Source organism: Lemur catta, chromosome 1 (genome assembly GCF_020740605.2).
Source record: "Lemur catta isolate mLemCat1 chromosome 1, mLemCat1.pri, whole genome shotgun sequence".
Taxonomy (NCBI): Eukaryota; Metazoa; Chordata; class Mammalia; order Primates; family Lemuridae; genus Lemur; species Lemur catta.
This window is the reverse complement of record NC_059128.1, coordinates 58,342,084-58,363,426: the sequence shown is the minus strand read 5'-3', so window position 1 is coordinate 58,363,426 and position 21,343 is coordinate 58,342,084. Positions and strand designations below refer to the sequence as shown.

At 38.1% G+C, this 21,343-nt stretch overlaps 1 protein-coding gene across 2 annotated transcripts in view; it reads left to right on the top strand.

Moving 5' to 3' along the window:
* AKAP6 (A-kinase anchoring protein 6) overlaps window positions 1-21,343 on the top strand; it is a 451,824-nt gene that overhangs the window by 164,869 nt on the left and 265,612 nt on the right. For both annotated transcript variants that reach the window (XM_045569009.1, XM_045569000.1), the window contains exons 3-4: window positions 9,401-9,652; window positions 19,216-20,982. In XM_045569009.1, coding sequence (XP_045424965.1) covers window positions 9,401-9,652; window positions 19,216-20,982 — 2,019 coding nt within the window. The remainder of the gene's footprint in view (window positions 1-9,400; window positions 9,653-19,215; window positions 20,983-21,343) is intronic.

Sequence of the window (21,343 nt, the reverse complement as noted above, 5' to 3'; positions counted from 1 at the left end):
AATGGGTATGATGACATCATTATGAGGCAGCAAAGAGATTCCTTCCAAGGGACAATTTGTAGAGGCCAAGGAGTCACACTCCCTCTAGTAAGAAATCAGAGCAATCACAAGAAGGGTGCCTTCTTTTCTCTCTCAAGCTGGTGAAAACTGGACATACTGGCTAAATACATAACAGTTACTTAACAGCCCTATATCTGTCTGGAAGACATAAGATACAACTAAAAAATATACAGTAATCTGTTCTACAAAAAAGAAAAAGCATACCTCTCACATAAGCATATAACCAAATTTTAAAAATACAAAAACAACTGACCCAACCAACTAGAGTTTATTTGTAAACAGTCTCGGACCATGTCAGCATTAGTATCAGCTACTTGGGTAACCATAGAAGATTCCTTTCTCAATGACAGGAAACAGCAGCCATAATTTTTAGACTGCAGGGCATCTAGAAGGTTGAGAGAAGTAAGCAGTTGGCTTGTTGAATTTTTGTTTTGTGAGTCTTGCTGAATGCCACAGGAGCTACTGTGCTGTCTGTGAATTAAACAAGATAATGGAGAGGGTCACTTTCCCACATTAGCACAGTAATATCTGTGGGAAAAAAATCTTTTGCAACTTTGAAGATACATGGTTAACTATTGTCATTTGCTTTAATTTACTTTGAGATGAACTCCAAATTAGCCTCATTTTCTTTTATACTTGCCAGAAAATAATGTGGAAGCTGTATAGAGTTACTGTGTAGAATCAGTGTTGATGATCACAGTGCCATGACCCTAAGAGTTGTGCTTTTTGTAATCTCCAAGAATCTGAAGGCAGGTGTGTTCTCCCACATGAATTTTTATATTCATTTACCGAGACTATACATTATTTTACTGAGACTATATACTGCTTTTATTTTATTTTATTATTTTTTAAATTATCATACAGCAGAATCGATTTTATTTTAGTGTAAAGTTCTACAAATTTTAACTCAGGTGTAGATTGGTATAACCATTTCTATAATCAGGATACAGAACAGTTCCATCACCCGCCAAAACTCCCTTGTACTACCAATTTATAGCCATGCCCTCCTACCCCGAGTCCCTGGTAGCCACTTATCTATTCTTTATAACTATGGTTTTATCTTATCAGAATGTCATATAAATGGAATTATACGATGCAACCTTTTGGGACTGGCTTCTTTCACTTAGTATAATGCCTTTGAGATTTATCCAAATTGTTGCATGTATTAGTAGTTCATTTTTAAAAAATGGCTATAGACGTACCATAGTTTGTTTATTCATTTACCCATTGAGGGACATTTTGGTTTTGGTGATTGTGAGTGGAGCTTCTTTTCATTTTTGTTGTGTATATAAGTTTTCATTTCTCTATGATAAACACTTAGGAGTGACATTGCTGAGTCATATGGTAATTGTATGTTTAACTTTATAAGAAATTGCTAAACTGTTTTCCAGAATGACTGTACCATTTTGAATTCCAAAGGAATTCAAATAGGAGAATTCCAATTGCCCTGGAAGTCCTTAGCATTTAGCATTGTCAGTAATTTTTTATTGTAGGCATTCTAATAGGTATACTGGTATCTCATTGTGGTTTAATTTTCATTTCTCTAATGGCTAATAAGGTTGAACATTTTGTCATGTTATTATTTGCCATCATTATATCCACTTTGGTAAAGTGTTTGTTCTTTTGTCCATTTTATAATTGGGTTGGTTGTTTTCGTACTGTTAAGTTTTGAGAGTTCTTTATGTATTCTGGATATAAGTCTTTTGTTGGATATGTGATTTGCAAATATTTTTTCCCAATCTGTAGCTGATCTTTTCCTTTTCTAAAAATGGTCTTTTGTAAATGCTCAACATCACTAATAATCAGGGAAATGTAAATCAAAACCACAGTGAGGTATCATCTTACCCCAGTTAGGATGACTCTTATCAAAAAGACAAAAAATAACAAATGCTGGAGAGGATACAGAGAAAAGGAAACTCATACATTATTGATGGGAATGCAAACTAGTACAGTCACTATGGAAAACAGTATGAAGTTCCCTCAAAAAACTACAAATAGAACTACCATATGCTCGAGCAATCCCACTACTGGAAATTTATCCAAATGAAAGGAAATCATTATATTAGAGAGACATCTGCACCCCCATGTTTATTGCAGCACTATTCAAAAAGCCAACATATGGAATCAACCTAGGTGTCCAACAACAGATGAATGGATAAAGAAAATATGGTATATATTCACCATGGACTATGATTCAGCCATAAAAAAGAATGAAATCTGTCATTAGTGGCAACATGGATGAAACTGGAGGACATTATGTCAAATGAAATAGGCCAGGAACAGAAAGTTAAACACTGTATGTTCTCACTCATATGTGGAAGCTAAAAGAAGTTGATCTCATAGAAGTAAAAACTAGTACAGAGGATATTAGAGGCTGGGAAGAGTAGAGAGAAAGGAGGGACAGGGAGAGATTTGTTAAAGGATACAAAATTATAACTAGATTAGGAGGGATAAGTTCTAGTGTTCTATACCACTGTAAGATGACTATAGTGAACAATAATACACAGTTTCAAATAGCTAGAAGGAGGATATTAAATGCTTCCAACACAAAGAAATGATAAATGTTTGAGATGATGGATATCTAATTACCCTGATCCGATCACCATATATTATATATATTAAAACATCTCTATGTACCCTGTGAATATGTACAATTATTATTTGTCAATTTAAAAGTTAAAGTGAGATTAAAAAAATTTAAATGTCTTTTGTAAAACAAAAGTTTTAAATTTTGAAGTACATTTTTTTTCTTTTATGAATTCTATATTTGGTGCCATGTCTAAGAAATCGCCACCAAACCCCAGGTCCATAACTATGGAGATAACACTGACACTTGCTGCTCACTGGAATGCTCTTCTTCACCTCATCCTCCTGGTTGTCTCTTTCAAGACCCAAACTTTACTTCCTTTGAAAAGCTTTCTTACTCCTTTCCTCTTTGTTCCCATTTCCTCCACATCTGTGTACTCTCCATGAACACTTACCTTCCTGATGGCAATTTCTGATTATATTATCCCTCCCATGAGGCAGGGATCTCCAGAGGGCCAAGTCTGGGCATTATTCATCTTTGTGTCTCTAGTGCGTTGATTAGTACATAGTAGGTGTTCAGCATAGTCACTGAGGTAATTCACTTCTAAAGGCATTATCCTTCTGTTCTTAATTATAGGTTGAGCTGGGGACAATTTGAATATCTGTAAAAAAAATTATTGCTTGAAGGACATTTAAGAACTATCTTTAATTTAAAATTAAAAGTTTGTTATTTTTTGAGACATCTATTGATTTAACCATCTAAGTGAACTTGCTAGAGAACATCTTAGAGGAAAAGGTATAAGGAAATGAATGAAATTCATATAGAATCATGGAAGATTTTAAGTGGCTAAAACAATTAATACCAATTGATAATATCGAAAAATAAAACTGGACAATTTTATCTACCAAAATTAATTTTTGTTCATTGTCAGTCTTGTTAAAGGGAGATCTATGTCATCAAAATTCTTTACATATATATTTTTTAATTTATTTTAAAAATGAGGTGGGGTCTTGCTATCTTGCCCAGGCTGGATTCAAACTCCTGGCCTCAAGCAATCCTCCCACCTCAGCCTCCCGAGTAGCTGGGACTACAGGTACACGCCACTGTGCCCAGGATATCATCAAAATTTTTGAGTGGCCAACTTAATGGTAGCCACTAGTTATATAAAGAGATCCTGTGGAAACAGCCCTCTAGTAGGGGAGAACGTTCACATACAGAAATAAAGAAATTCTCTATGACCATTTCTATTAATGGTAAAATCTTCATAAATTGTGTGAAACAGCATCCTGTTGCCAAATGATAACATTCATAGAAAGTTAGAAATAATAGTTGGATTATCTGTAACTGTACACAGTAACAGGGCCAGCTCCAGGCAAACTTCTGAAGGTTTACAGAGTTTGTCCTTGGCCACCCCTCTCTGTTCTCCCTTTCCTCTGTGTTCACTTTTCCAGAGTCCTCTGGCTCTCTGTTCCTGAACTTGACTTACAAGGGGTGGGATCTGCCTTAAGGGCAATAGACTCACTCTGAAGTCTTGAGAGTGAGAGAAGTCTGGGCTGGTGGGTCCCATTGTCCCAGATGAGGCATACTTGGTAATCAGGAGAGGAAGCCAAAGGTCAAAGAAGAAAGGTCTGGCAGAAATGACACTGAGAAGAGGAACTGGAACTGATAGGAATATGGGTAAGAATTAGGTGTGAGCAGGAGAAATGGGATAATTTCAAGCTGAGGCTAAGAAATGTGAGTTTCCAGGAACAACCTGCTTTATAGAAGATGGACTAGTGGACTTTATCATCTCTCCCATCAATGTTGGAAAAGGTTTCATGGTTGTCACTCAGTCTTCAGCATCTTCATCCCTCTCCTGAACTTACCCTCTCTATAGAGTTCAATTTTCTAACCATTAACACCCTCTCCTCTATAAAAAAAAAAAGTTTAAAGTAAAACATTACCATTTGTTGGGTGATTACACTTCACTATGAATTTTAGTCACTATATCATTTAATAATTATCAAGGACTTAACCAGTCATTGTTATGTTTAGTGTTATAAAAATCTCTCATTGTAGAATGAAAGATTTTATCTTCTGTTAATACTCGCAGTACACAGGTAGGGAGAAATATTTTGTGTATAGATCCTTAAGAGAGAGAAAGAGAGAGAGAGAGAGAGAGAGAGAGAGAGATATCTGGTCCTGAAGGGATTGTTTCTTTTCATATTCCTAAACAACTGTGACTCTCTTTTGAAATTGCTGGATTCCCCTGAGTAGCCCTACAGTGCTCACAAATCTGCTGTCCACTGAGCAGTTCAGCCCTGTGAGCTGAGTCTGGGTTTCAGTTGCCATCTGCTCCATTCACGGGTACAATCGAGTCTGAAAATCAGTGATTCCTTACATGCATCAATTAGGCCCTGGTCCAACACCCCCTTCCCCATGCTTCCACTTCACCTAGTTAAATCAAGTCCCTGCAGGGCCTCCAATAGTCTTATCTCTTTGAGCCTTTTAATTCCAAAAAGTTCCTGCTAGGAGGCAGCCATTCAGCAAATTGTTTTTAAAAGTCTCTAATATACAGACCAGCCTGAGCAAGAGCGAGACCCCATCTCTACTAAAAATAGAAAGAAATTATCTGGCCAATTAAAATATATATAGCAAAAATTAGCTGGGCATGGTGGCACATGCCTGTAGTCCCAGCTACTCGGGAGGCTGAGGCAGTAGGATCGCTTAAGCCCAGGAGTTTGAGGTTGCTGTGAGCTAGGCTGATGCCACGGCACTCACTCTAGCCCGGGCAAAAAAGCGAGACTCTGTCTCAAAAAAAAAAAAAAAAAAAAAAAAAGTCTCTAATATACAGTTATCTGATTGCATTAAAATGAAAAAAATGTCCATATCTTCAGCTTCTTCCATAAAAATGTCCAACAAGTTGGCAATTGTTAAGGGGCTGACCATTAGAATCTTCAAACTAATTCTCTTCTTCTTTTTTTGGGACAGGATCATGCTGTGTTGCCTAGGGTAAAGTGCAGATGGTTCAATGGTGTAATCATAGCTCACTGCAGCCTCAAACTCCTGGGCTCAAGTGATCCTCCTGCCTCAATCTCTTGAGTAGCTAGGACTACAGGCATGTGCCACCATGCCCCCAATAAGTTTCCTATCTTTTGTAGTGACAGGGTCTATAATTATTCTTTATATATTTATTCAGCATTTACAAGGGCAGGGAAAATAAGATTTTCTATTTTTTTTTTTTTTTTTTTTGAGACAGAGTCTTGCTCTGTTGCCCGGGCTAGAGTGAGTGCGGTGGCGTCAGCCTAGCTCACAGCAACCTCAAACTCCTGGGCTTAAGCGATCCTACTGCCTCAGCCTCCCGGGTAGCTGGGACTACAGGCATGCGCCACCATGCCCGGCTAATTTTTTCTATATATATTTTTAGTTGGCCAGATAATTTCTTTCTATTTTTGGTAGAGACGGGGTCTCGCTCTTGCTCAGGCTGGTCTCGAACTCCTGAGCTCAAGTGATCCACCCGCCTCGGCCTCCCAGAGTGCTAGGATTACAGGCATGAGCCACCACGCCCGGCCTAAGATTTTCTATTATTAAAAAGTATTTATAGATTCAGAATTAGTTACCTTTCTCAAAACAAATCTCTCATCAAATGTTCAAAGCAAGGTCTACATTTGGGGAGTGGGACACACATAACACGTACACATAAATCTGTAGTTATTTTTCTACAGTTTGTGTGTTCATGTGATTTTTGTCAAAGTAGGCAACTGGTGGCAGAGTAGAGGACATAAAATAATTAAATAAATTAATAGACTTCAGAAAGTTGCACATACCATGCATTATTTAGTTTCGGAATTTCAGCAAAGATTGCACATACACATTGCCAAACATTCAACAGAGGGAGGTTGGCATTTATGGGGAGAGTGTTTGTTTTCCCTCAAGGCCCATCTGCTCTTGTGGCTATGGAGCCAATTTACCTTTCCTAGTTATGAAAGGAGTAGGGTTTGTAAACCTAAGATAATTGGCACCAGTGATACTTCAGTGTCCCTTGTAGATCGTTTCCCCTGGATAGTTGCCTGGCAATCTTGACCTACGACCTGGCTGTAACTACATTCCTACATCCATTATGAAGAAGCCCAATCATGTGTAAGGGGAGTGTATGGCGTGTGCTTTGACATGAAGCTTTTGTAGTGCCAAGACTATATATAACCTTTCATATTGGGGGATGGTGTGGAGTGGTTAAGATATGCCTATTCAGCTATTCTGAGCCAGTGGTGTAAAGGTTACCCAAGCCTTTTCCTCTCCTGCATCTGTAGGATCAAAGTGCGACTCAGGAGACAGAGGCTAACAAATCTGAGTTATGAAATCAAGAGTGTGAAGATGTTGAGATCACTGCCAAGAGAGTGGTTGGTCACCATAAATACTATGCTAGGAGCGGGATGATACATGAGGAAAAGGGTCCATGGAGGCGCTGGTGGCCTGGATGAGGTTGTAGAGCACCTATAGTGGGAGATAAGAGTGAAAAAGTTGAACACAGAGAGGTTGGTGGCATAGGGGACTTTCTGATATTATTACAAAGGTGGAGAGATGACAGCTCCAGAGTAGATTTATGGCAGAGACTTGTCCCAGTGGAATGAGTATGAAGGACATGGGAGCTGTGGAGTAAAGGAAATTTGAGGCTGCGGTGTTTGTTGGTTCATCAGTGTGAATATTGAAATTACCTAAGATAATGGTATGCTTGGTATGGAGAGAGTAAAATGTGAACCAGATGCATTCTTAAATGTAACGTTGAGGAATGAAAAGGAAGAATGTAGGTAACAGCAATGAGGGAGAAAGACGGTAATGTTTAGAAGATAGTAGGCATCTTCTTGGAAAGAAAGGTGTTAGAAAGAGGGTGAAAGGTCAATGATCAGAAATGCCGAAATGGCAAAGAGACACTAAGGCCTGCCTTCCCCCATCAGCCCTACTCCCATCTCTTAGATGAGGCATAGGAGCATGAGTAGCCTGCCCTGGGAGGGCAACAGGGGAAGCAGTATTCTTGGCAGAATTAGGTTTGAGTGAGACCAGGAAGTAGATGTAGCATTCTATAAAGAAGTTAAGGAATGTTTTTACAATGGGCTGGGGGTCAGGAAAGTATAGAGAATTTGGAAGAGGTCAGCAGTGAGAGAAAGGGAGTGTCCCAAGGCAACACAGAACAACATGGAAATGAGCATCCTAAGAGGACAAAGGATACAGGGCATTTGCTTTGGGGTGGTGGTCAAGGATACTGGGAATAATGGGTGTGGGGGAATACATGGAGTGGAAGCTTCAACCAGAAATCCCAGGTAATGTGGAATATCTGATGATAGCAATTACAGCCATGCTCTTTTTGATGAGGCTAGCAGAGACTAGCTAATCTGGCTGGTTGGTTCCCATGTACTGGTTAGAGGGGTAATTTATTTGCCCCAAATTTCTTTTGCACTGCATTAACTCATTGGCCACATTTGTAAGAACATTACCTAATTAAGGCTCCAAAGTCTATTTGGTTTAAACTTTTAAACTGTTTCAAGTATTATTACAAATTTGTACCACTATCACCAATGCTCAATAACTAATATTGGAGCATTCATTAGAATTATATAATAATTTGTATAATTCAAATTCAGCACAATTTCCCATCATTCTTCAATAGATCGATCTTTTTTTTCCTATTGTTATTGTACATTGTTAAATACAGGCTGTATAGTTTAGTTTTTCTTTTTAAAAAAGTAACTGAATTATGTGAAATCAGAAGGTTATGTTTCCAGCATAGAATGACTGTTTTGACACTAATGATAGGGCTCAGAGCTCAAATACTATCTTAAAATTTTCACTTTAACAAAAATCATAAATAAAAGCTCCTTTTTAAAAATCATTGATGCACAACTAAAAATGAGTAACTGAACCATTTTAGCTGACACCTACATCATTTTGATGCTTAACGGTCTCATAAATTGCCCAAGTAAATACTACCACGGATGCTACTCATTCCATGCTGCTGGACTCTGACGGCACAGTGGAAAATTGGGAACTTGTAAGAACAGTTGACATGTCAGATACCAGATCTTCCTACCTAATAGTATGTGTGAAGGAGATTGAAACTTTGATTTAGTAATGCTTTTGTTTAAAATGTCTGGTTCTTAAAAACAAAATGAAACTATTTTGTCTTTTTTTTAATCCTTGGGATTTTTCTGGCTTTCCTTCTTAAGAGTGATTCTCTTACAAAGTACAGGTTGAAAATTTAGATACCCACTGTGAATTCAAATATTAAATCATGTACTTGTGGGAGAGTGACAATTGCCCCTCACACCAAAGACCCCATAGCTCACTGAGAATGGCTGGGAGTTCCTATGAAGTACACGTTCTGGCTTGTATTTCTTCATACTAGTTGTCTGGATGGTGCTTCTATCCTGAAATTTTGCATGCTCAGTATAGCTCACTGCTAGCAAATGGAACAGCTATTGGCTCCCTTCCAGAATCCCTAACAGAGATAACACAGAGTGGATTGGTGATAACAGAGAGTGGACTGGTGAACTGAACCTTTTGCCTTAGCTGAACTTTCAATTTGGGGAGCAGAAAGAATAGTAAGATTTTTGTGGTTTAGAAAAAGATTACTTTACCTATATGTACCAAAGACCTGGTGTATAGGAATATGGCCTGCCACTATGTATCTGAACTATAACAAAGGCCAGATATCCAACATGAGCTACTTTTGGCCGTGATGATTGGTGTTAGGTGAAAGGGTGACCTTTGCTATCACCCCCACCTCCCTCCAGGATAAGGCAAAGTTGTCCTCATATATTTTGCTTTCCTTTACTGCAGGACATTTGTGAAGATATTTCTGATCATGTTGAGCAAATCCATGCCCTTCTCGAAACGGAATTCTCCCTAAAGCTGCTGTCTTACTCTGTCAATGTGATAGTGGATATTCACGCAGTGCAGCTCCTTTGGCACCAGCTCCGAGTCTCAGTGCTGGTTCTGCGGGAGCGCATTCTGCAAGGGCTGCAGGACGCCAATGGCAACTACACCAGACAGACGGACATTCTGCAAGCTTTCTCCGAAGAGACAAAGGAGGTGAGTTTTTTATTTGAAGTCAAGTAACACCTTGTCAAATGTGACCATTTGAGAATGTTTTCAGTTTAGAGATGTGGGATAGGAATTCTTTGTAGGTAAATAAGCAGGCCCTGAATCAGGCTTTGCATGTAAGTGTAATGACCAGAATCTAGGGTACTTCTAATGTGAATGGGGATTTAGAACAGAGTTAATTCATATGTGGTAATTTGCACAGATACCATCCATACTTACTGGTGCTAACCTGGCTTCCTTTCCTCCTTCAATTATTTAATAAATACTTACTGAGCACTTACTATATGCCAGGCACTAGGTGATAAGAATACGATAATGAGCAAAACATGGTCTCTGCCTTCATGAGCTTTGAGTCTAGTGGGGAATGGAGCGTAGTGAGCAGACATTAAGGCCAGACTGCTACCGGCGCAGGCGCTTGGGCTCTCTATGTAATAGAAATTTACAAGAGGCTGAATGGGAGTCACAGGCAAGACTTTATTGAGGCTTATGTTCAAGCACAAGGGAGATAGCACAAAGGAAAGAGTCCTTAGGTTTGCTTCCCAAGGGGACTTCAGGAAGAGTTTTAAAGAGGCTTAGGCAGAAAAAGGGTGATGTATAAGCATGAAGAGGTGGAGATTTATTCATGTCTCATTAGAATGCTAAATCTCCATCCCTGGGCATGATTTTTAGCATTAAAATGAGATTATAATGAGTAAAAAGTCTGGGTAAGGTCAGTATGGGAGTCTATTCTGGCTTGTGGCAGTTATATCTGGATAGGTCTGATTTCTTTGTAGCCAGGTACCTTATCAGCTTGTGTCAGTGTTTTGTTTTAGTGGCCTTAGTAAACATTACTCACAAGACAGATGATTCAGCTCTTTTCTTATATGGGTGTGGGCTGAATTTTGGCATTTAGGAAGCTATTTGTTTCAGCCCTCTGTGAATTGAGTTGAGTTATATTGAATTCTGTGGTCAGGGGTGAGAGTCTCAAGTCCAGTTCCTATTCTTTCTCAAAACTGTAATAAGTCTATAAGATGCCATTGGAGAACAGAGAAAGGGTCACCTAAGTCAGACAGTGGAGGCTTTCCAGAAGTGAGTTTAACTTTGAACCTGAAGGGGAGACAGGATTATACTGGTGAACAGAAGTAGAAAATGTTCTAGACAGAAGAAAGGGGATGATCAGATACCCAGAGGTAAGAAAGAGAATGGCAGGCTCTGAGAGCTACTATTCAAAGGACCAGGAGGCAGGATTTGGGATAATAGCTAAGTGGAGGTCAGATCATGAAGATAAAAAGCTTTTAAAACGGTATTAAGAGAATTGGACTTTATTTTGAGGATAAAAGAAGTGTTTGTTCAGGGAACTGCCATGATTAGAGTTATGTTTTAGAAAAATCATTCTGGGTGCAGTGAATCAAACGGGCATTAGAATGTTATATAACCAATGTATTTGATTTTTCTTGTTTATGTTGAGTAATGAGTTGTTGTTATTCTTGATGGATAACTTAAGAATAGTCCCTATAAATTTGAATCCAAGTGAACTCTCCCATTTTCAAATAAAATTGACGTATTTATAGAAAAATGTATTATGCTTGCTAAGCAGAGGCTATACTATACTAAAGGATACCATGTATGGATACACTGTGTGTGTATAGTATACCCAGTTTAGTGGTCTACTATTAGTTTTGAGAAAAATATGTATTCTATGAGTTTATAAGGCACTTACATAAATATATAAAATGAAAAGGCCTTATAAATGAGTGTTTCATAATTCACTAACTTATTAATTTATTAATGTTTCAGTGGCTCTAACATTATCAACAACACAAAGCAACTCTATATTTATTCCTATAAATGATTTATTCTTTTTTTATTATTATTTCAGCATATTATGGGGGTACATAAGTTTAGGTTACGTATATTGCCCTTGCCCCCCACCACCCCCATGTCAGAGCTTCAAGCGTGTCCATCCCCTAGACAGTAAGCATTGCACTCATTATGTATGTATACACCCATCCCCTTCCCCCCACATCTGCCCGACACCCGATTAATGTTATTACTAAATGTGCTCTTAGGTGATGATCAGTGAAACCAATTTGATGGTGAGTACATGTGGTGCTTATTTTTCCATTCTTGGAATACTTCACTTAGTAGAATGGGTTCCAACTCTATCTAGCAGAACATAAGAGATTCTATATCCCCATTATTTCTTATAGCTGAGTAATACTCCATGGTATACATATACCACATTTTATTAATCCACTCATGTATTGATGGGCACTTGGGTTGTTTCCACATCTTTGCAATTGTGAATTGTGCTGCTGTAAACATTCGGGTGCAGATGTCTTTTTTATAGAATGTCTTTTGTTCTTTTGGGTAGATGCCCAATAATGAGATTGCTGGATCAAATGGTAGGTCTACTTGTATCTGTTTAAAGTATTTCCATATTGCTTTCTACAGAGGTTGCACTAGTTTGCAGTCCCACCAGCAGTGAATGAGTGTTCCTGTCTCTCCGCATCCATGCCAACATTTATTGTTATGGGACTTTTTGATAAAGGCCATTCTCACTGGAGTTAAGTGATATCCTATTGTGGTTTTGATTTGCATTTCCCTGATGATTAGAGATGTTGAGCATTTTTTCATATGTTTGTTGGCCATTCCTCTGTCTTCTTTTGAAAAATTTCTATTCATGTCCTTTGCCCACTTTTTGATAGGGTTGTTTGATTTTTTTCTTGCTGATTTTCCTGAATTCTAAATACATTCTAGTTATCAGTCCTTTATCGGATGTGTAGCATGCGAAAAATTCCCATAAATGATTTATTCTTGTTGATTTTTGTTTATTCAAAATAAAGATGCTCTTGCTGTAGCAAACTCCCTGCAGGACCTAGAAGGGAATCAAAAGATACTATGCTCACCTCTAACTTTAAGTCACAATCTTCATTTTCAATTAGGTCTCCCTGTTATTGTGGCAGTGGGGATGTGATGTAGAATGCAGGAGAGTAACCATAGGATGAGTATGTGGGTTGTGTGTTAGTTCCCAGATGCCACCGTTTCAAGTTAGATCATAGAAGGTTCTCAGTTGGACTCCTGTGGTTATGGGAGACTGCAAAGAATCTCAAGCTGATCAACTCTTCCCTAAATCTGCTATCCACCAGGATATGTGCTAACGGAGATCAGAGATGAGGGAGGTTTGTTCAGCCTCTAAAGAGATCTTTCTTTAGATATCTACCTGGTACTCCCAAGTCTGTATATTCTTTTATTCCTCCCTCCCCATGTGTTCTGCTAGCTCTGCTCAACATCCAGTACTGATCAGTGATTGTATCCGCTTACTTTCTACAGCCAGAGGCGGCATTAAAAATCATTAATTCAAACCAATTTATTTTACATATTTATTTATTCATTCAATAAATATTTATTGCCCATCAACTCTTTGTTGTAGGAGCTGGGGATATAGCAGTGCTTTAGGGTTTATTGTTACCATTGTTGTTATTGTTGTTTTGTGGAATACATTCATCAGGCACTTACTTGATCTTGTATCATTCATGAAGTTGTAGTTCAAGAAATGAAAAGCATAGAAGCTAACATTACTGGCCACTGTTTTTACAGCTATGTTGTGAGTTTACATGAAGTAGCATGCATTATGGTTCTCACAGTATGAACTCAACAGTTATTTATGGATTTGATTGGAAGCAACTTAGTGCATTTTTATGTTTTTGGTCAGCCTTTAGTCCACTTGTAAAGAGGCAAGAATATGTTGTGTGCGTAGTAACGGAACAGTGGATTTTCACTCATCTGCTTTGTGGGTATTTTTCTATGAATTGAAGTTCTGCCTCCATTACCTTATTTCCTGAAACTGGATTTCTTTTCTTTTCTTTTTTTTTTTGAGACAGAGTCTCACTCTGTTGCCCAGGCTAGAGTGCCCTGGCGTCAGCCTAGCTCACAGCAACCTCAAACGCCTGGGCTCAAGCAATCCTCCTGCCTCAGCCTCCCGAGTAGCTGGGACTGTGTGCCACCATGCCCAGCTAATTTTATATATATATATTTTTAGTTGTCCATATAATTTCTTTCTATTTTTAGTAGAGACAGGGCCTCGCTCTTGCTCAGGCTGGTCTCGAACTCCTGAACTCAAATGATCTGCCTGCCTCGGCCTCCCAGAGTGCTAGGATTACAGACGTGAGCCACTGCACCCGGCCTGAAACCAGATTTCTGATACTATTTTTTTTTGCACTTCTAGTGTAACTCCATGAAAACATTTAAAAACTGCTTAGCTTTATTTGTTTCTGCCAGAATACTGGAATTGTCAAAAACAAGAATGGCATTAGGGTAAAATTCTTAGTTTTATCAGAATAAATTCAGCTGTGAAAGATCTGTGGAATGAAGAGGGAAATGGTGAAAAAAATTTTAAAAAAACAGAAAAAAAACAAAAACAAAGTTGATAAACTAGAATAGTAGATGTCCTTCTATTCATAGTAAAGGGGATTCATTTTTATCTTATGAGAAATTAGTTGAATTTCAGAGTCATATTTAAGAGGAAGTTTGAAACTCAAGAAAATGGAAAGTTCCATCTCTTTCTCTCCCTGAAAAAAATATAAATTTTATTCTTTATTTAAACATGGAGCAGACCATGTTACCATCTAGTAAACAAATCTGCAAATGCCTTACTAAAATAAAACCAGTCAACAATCAAACAAATAAACAACATTTTAAGGCAAAGCTCAAAATTGTGTAAAAGATGTGTTATACTAAGTTTTCTATATTCCAGACCCTGTGATACATACTTCATATTTGTTTCATTTGGTAAGGGAGGGTAAGGAGTATTAAAACAGTGGCATTTTATAGATGGGAAAACTGAACTTAACAGTGGTTAAATGAATGCTTAAGGATATGAATCTAGAAATAAATAAAACAAAACCAAACCAGTTTTTGATTGATTTCTATTTTAATAATAATAATTATTCTTTCTTCCCTCCCTTTCTTCCTTCTTTTGTTTCTACCTTCTCTAAATATTTATTGATTTCCTACTATGTGTAAGGTAGTATGCATTCAAAAATGAATAACACACATAAGGAATCACCTTCATAATTTTGTTTGATCCTCATATACTTCAGAGAGATAGACAGGGCAGGTGCTGTTATCTTCAATTTATAGGTGTTATTATTGTATCCATCTTATGGAGGAGAGAACTGAGGTCGAGAGAGGTAATGTCACATAGGTAGTGATGACTCTTTAATAATATTGACACAATAATATTATTATTCTCAATCAACTAACATTGATTGAGAACTTACCATGCGCTGGATTGTGTAATGAGCACTTTACCTAAATGATACTTACCTTCTCTGTGGGAATGCATTGGTGCTTCCAGAGTGCTCACCACATAGTACTTTGTGGGTTCTTCCACTAGCAATTATCACAGACTGATGTGTATCATGAAAAAATATGTGCTATAGTTTGAACTATATGAGGGTTGGCTCCAGATTATATTCATCTCTATATCTCCCATAGCATCTAGTTCATATTGCTATGTATAAAAGTCTGATGAGCTGAATTGAATTAAGTGATGTAGATAGTCACTACTTTAGCTATAGAAGGGAGATAGTATTTTAGGTTGGTGGACTGGGAATTAATCATGGAGACTAACTATTTAATTTATAATTTCAGCCTTTAGAAAATGGAAGTTCTTAAAAATTATGAATATAGTATAAATGAAAATATTGAAAGATTTTTATGTATTTTTCCTCTTGGCCATCAGAAACCAGCCTTTGCTTTGTTTCACATTTCCCTGTCATTACTGCTCTTCTCAGTCACTGCTGCTCTCTGGAGTGCATTCACAATCGTAGAACCCCGGCAGGGTAGAGCTTAAAGGAATCTGAAAAAGGGTCCAGTCCATATGGTCTGAAAACTCTGGGGGGCTGTGGCATTCTGGTAAGAGGCCCATCAATTTATATATTAGGAATTAAAGCTTAACAAATACCATGTAGTGAAATTAGGGGAGCAGGGGAGGGAGGGACATATAACATTTTTTACTGTATCCATAATTAAAAGAATGAAATTCTGTTTCTGACTTTCTTCTCAAAACTGACACTGTTAAGTAGCAATGGGCACTGATAGGCCCTTGGGACATTTTAATAGGGAGATCTTAAAATCTCGAAATTATAAGTATTAAATCTCATGTTCAGTTAGTGGCAAAATACGGTGTTTAAAAAAGAAAGATCTAAGAAGGTATTTGGAACTAGGCTTCAGTTAATTTAATTACAGGTTAAGCACAAAGCAAAATTTCTTGCTTCAAATTAGAAAAAAAGGGGAGTGGGTTCCCTTGATGCCTTAGACAAGATTGAAGCTAGCAATAAAGTGAATAAATTGCCACCTCCATAAAATGTCACCTTCATCTGAAAAGCTGCTTTATAACAATTAAGTGGAGGTATATTTGAGTGGAGACATTGCTAGGCAGCTCTGACATAGCTCCCTGCACTATACAATTAAATGTGATATTTCTGAAATAAAAAGGGCAGTAAAGCCAACATGCACTTATCCCCAAGCTCCATATCCTCCTGAGAATTTATTACTTATAGTCATTAGAAAACTGTCTGGGAAGGAGGTCTGAAAGGAAGCAATGGGACTAAAAATATTAGTATGACTAAGCAATATTTTAAGAGATGATACTCATTCATCTGCTGTGAGAAACTTCAGAGAACTTTCTTTTCTCAAAATTGCCTCTGGATGGTGAAACACTAAGTGCTGTTTTTGTTTGTTTGTTTGTTGCTTTTTGGTTTTTTTTCAGGGAGAGTTTTTTTTCATATTCAAAAATGCAGTATGAGCTTGGTGCAGTGGCTCACCCCAATAATCCTAACATTTTGGGAGGTTGAGGTGGGAGGATTGCTTGAGGCCAGGAGTTTGAGACCAGCCTGAACAACACAGCAAGACCCCATCTCTACAAAAAATAGAAAAATTAGTCAGGCATGGTGGCACATGCCTGTAGTTCTAGCTACTTAGGAGGCTGAGGCAGGAGGATCGCTTGAGCCCAGCAGATTAAGGTTGCAGTGAGCTATGATGACACCACTGCACTCTAGCCTGGACGACAGAGGGAGACCCTGTCTCTAAATAAATAAATAAAAATGCAAAAATGAAATATGGTTAAAAAGTAGTTATTTCGAGTGGCAATCATCCAAATCTTACTGATTGAGATAGTCTGGCTGGGAATAGGATGGGAGAGGGCTTCCTTTGGAGAAGTAAGTGTTTTTGAGTATGGTATTTTCTTTTCCAAACTAGAGACTGGCTAGAGATTTCTGAAGATTTAAGAAAAGGCAACCACAGTCTATTCTCTGAGGTGTATTCATATATTCATTTAGCAATATATTCATCTAACATGATTGTGCACCTTTTATTTTTGAGCAAGACAGTATCCCTAGTCTTAAGGTGCTAAGACCACCAAAATGGGGACCAAATGTATTTGCAAGGCCACAGTGTTCCCTGCTTGTCCAAAGGCAGGTAGCTGACACTTTTAGGGGTCTAATTTTTATCTGAACTCTCAAATTTCTTTTTTCTCTATTTATTATAGAAACTTTTCTTTAGTGCCTCTTTAACCTCATGTAAGTACTACAGTACAGTAACTGTGATAAATATAATAGAAAATCATGTTGCAAATTTCAACTTGTTATTAATTTAAATAGGTCTTATGGGATATCTTTGGCATTTAATCATCATTTTATAATACTACTTCTGTAAAAGAGTAAGTTGAGGGTAATGAACAACCAAATTAAAAGATTTTTAAAAAATACGACCTGCTTTTAAATTGGGAATTTCAATATTATTCTTAAAAACTGCATAAAGTATGACTTTTGTTTGACTGACTCATTCCTTGGTGTTTTTGGCTTCTGATTGTTATATAAAGAGCCTGCCCTGGGTATGAAGCACAAAAGTCACACAATTTCATTTAGATAACTTTTGTTGAGATTGGCAGCTAATATTGATTTCTCACTTTGTGCAGTATAATTTAGCATTAGCAATAATTCTCAACTTGGTGAAACTCAATATACTTTATTACTAAAAATAATAATATATTAAGAGTAAACATTCATTGAGCACTTATCCATATAGCAGACTTGTGTCTTACATATATTATCTCCTTTAAGCCTCTCAACACTCCTATGGCATCTCTTACTATTTCCTTTTTACTGCTGAAGAAAATGAAGCTGAGTGACATAAAGCTACTGCCTAATAGTCACATAGCTAATTAGTACTAGAGCCAGAATTTGACTCTGAAGCTGGGGCTTTTAATTATTGGAGTCAACTAAAACTACATAATCAGAGGAAGAGATTACATGAAGGCATAGAGAGACATTCCAAAATTTCATCATTCATCCACTCATTGGTTTATTCAACATATGTACCTTTGAGTGCTTATTCTCTGCAGATCACTATGCTAAGGGCTACAGGTACCCTCATAAGTCGACTAGATTTTGGGATAACCTGTTGTAAGGAACATAGGGTCCAGCAGCCACATGAGATTGATCTGGATTCAGTTGGCTCACCCCAGTTCCTCCTCCAGGAGAAAGGAGATGTGAGGATATAATGATGCTTCACTTTTCAATTTTCTTCCCTCATTTCCTAAAGGGCTAAGATTAGACCAGGCTATTATTCAGCCTGGTAGGCATAATAGGATTCCAGGGGCTCTTCTACCCCAAACAAAGCATCAGTCAAAAATCTCCTCACTTGTTATTTGATATCAGAAATTGCATTAGTAATGAGACAAAAGCCTTAATCATATTATTAAAGATTAAAAAATTAAAAATACTTGCTTACAGTACTAATTTTTAACATGGGAGAATTTCAAATCAAATCAACCTACCTGGAATTATAAATAGTAAGGGAGGTGGGCACTTAGTATCTAATATATACCAATAGGGGTTGGGGGGAGAAATGCATGCAAGAAGAAGGAGATAGGGTCAAGATGATGAAATTTTGACACTCATTAATTTTCTCCAGGATTACTTGTGTTCACCTTCAAAAGGGTGGGGACAAACAGAAACTGATCTTGAACTGTTATGTATTTGCATATTCAGTAATTCACCTTCCTATGGTATGTGAATATATATTTAACATGACTGGCTCAGTATAATTAATCATTTCACTTTAAAAATACTTCTTGAGCATCCATTATGAGCTAGCCACTGTGCTGGAGTGATAGCAAAAATCAAAACAGACATTCATGGAGATTTTACTTTTACATTATTTTGTTCCCAAGAATTTTATTACTTAAGGCTTCACTTACGACATGCTTATTAAATGAACAATATACTATTTTTGAATAGAGAGTTAAGGCAAGAATGGATATTTTTGCCTTAATAGCCATTTCTATTGAGGCTCTATGCTCTAGATTAAAGAAAAATCTTTAAGTGTTTGAACAAGATACTATATCAAGCAATGTGAAAATATGCCTTTCTGTTTGTCAAACCAGAATCAATTGAGACTGATACATTTCTGATTTTTATAGCTTCCTGTACTGAAATTTCATTTTAACAGCATTTGAGTATAATTGATGTTGCATTTACTGACACTGTTGTCATTGTCTGTTTCAGGGCCGACTTGATTCTCTAACGGAAGTGGATGACTCAGGACAGTTAACTATCAAATGTTCTCAAAATTATTTGTCTTTGGATTGTGGCATTACTGCATTCGAACTGTCTGACTACAGTCCAAGTGAGGATTTGCTCAGTGGCCTGGGTGACATGACCTCTAGCCAGGTCAAAACCAAACCCTTTGACTCCTGGAGCTACAGTGAGATGGAAAAGGAGTTTCCGGAGCTTATCAGAAGTGTTGGGTTACTTACAGTGGCTGCTGACCCCGTCTCTTCCAACTGCAGTGAAGCAGTTAGTGAAGAGGCATCCCAAGTATCTCTTTCAGCAGATGACAAAGGTAGATGTGAGGAAAACAGTACTTCTGCAGTTGAAGAGCAACCAGGCATAACACCGGAGATGTCATCTTCAGGGGAAGCTCTGACAAATGCTGTTCAGCCCTCTTCTGAGACTGTGAAGCAAGAATCCAGTTCCTCTTCCCATCTTGGTGCAAAGAACCAACAGCCTCTTCCTTGTGAAAATGCAACCCCCAAGCGATCCATCAGAGATTGCTTTAATTATAATGAGGACTCTCCCACACAGCCCACATTGCCAAAGAGAGGGCTTTTTCTTAAAGAGGAAACTTTTAAGAATGATGTGAAAGGCAGTGATGGAAGGAAGCAGATGGTTGATCTGAAGCCTGAGATGAGCAGAAGCACTCCTTCACTGGTGGATCCTCCTGACAGATCCAAGCTTTGCCTGGTGTTACAGTCTTCCTACCCCAACAGCCCTTCTGCTGCCAGCCAGTCTTATGAGTGTTTGCACAAGGTGGGGGATGGGAACCTTGAAAATACAGTCAGAATTCATGTTAAAGAAATCTCTTCCAGCCTGGGAAGGCTTAACGACTGCCATAAAGAGAAACCTCAACTTAAAAAGTCACAGAAAACCTCAGAAGAGGTGCCTCCATGCCGAACACCTAAACGGGGAACTGGTTCAGGCAAGCAAGCTGAAGGCACAAGGAGCTCAGTAGTGCCAAATGGAATGCCTTTTTGTACTTCTAAGGCCATAGAGGGTCCAGAAACAAATTCTGCTTCTACATCCTCACTTGAGCCATGTAATCAGAGAAGTCAGAAAACCAAATTGCTAGTGCAGTCAGAAACATCCAGTTCACCACCTTTTACTCAGAGCAGTGAATCCTCTACTGGCTCAGACAAGATCACGTCTCCAGTGCCCCTTCTTTCAAAACACAAAAGCAAAAAATGTTACTCCTCCTCCCCAAGTCATGTCACCAGGAATGGTCAGGTTGTGGAGGCTTGGTATGGCTCTGATGAATACCTAGCTCTGCCCTCTCACCTTAAGCAGACAGAAGTATTAGCTTTGAAGTTAGAAAACCTAACAAAGCTTCTGCCTCAGAAACCCAGAGGAGAAACCATTCAGAATATTGATGACTGGGAGCTGTCTGAAATGAATTCAGATTCTGAGATCTATCCAACATACCATGTCAAGAAGAAACATACAAGATTAGGCAGGGTGTCTCCAAGCTCATCCAGTGACATAGCCTCTTCGCTGGGGGAGAGCATTGAATCTGGGCCCCTGAGTGACATTCTTTCGGATGAGGAATCATGTATGCCTCTCTCTGGCATGAAAAAATACATTGATGAGAAATCAGAGAGAGCTTCATCCTCTGAGAAAAACGATAGCCATTCCACTACTAAATCAGCTTTAATTCAGAAATTGATGCAAGATATTCAGCACCAGGACAACTACGAAGCCATATGGGAAAAAATAGAGGTAAGATGGTCTTCTTAACCTGAATGATTTCTCACCTGTTTTTTGGAAGTAATACTGGCAGAAGGTCAACCCCTCCCCAATCTATTATAAAATGTGTTGCTATTTTTTATAAACCTGACTCCCCAAAAAAAGGAAAGAAAAAGCACAATGATCACTGCATATGACAGAGTATGCATCACTAGGAACTGCCCTTGTCAATGCATTAGATTGATGTGTTCCTGTTTGGTATAGAATTCTGTGTTGATACTGCTTGAACCTAACGTGGCAACTGATGAATGTTGGAACCCCTTGGGTATAATACAAAATAAAATGGAACAATAGCTATATACTCACAAGTTCCTCAGGAATACATGAAAGGAAT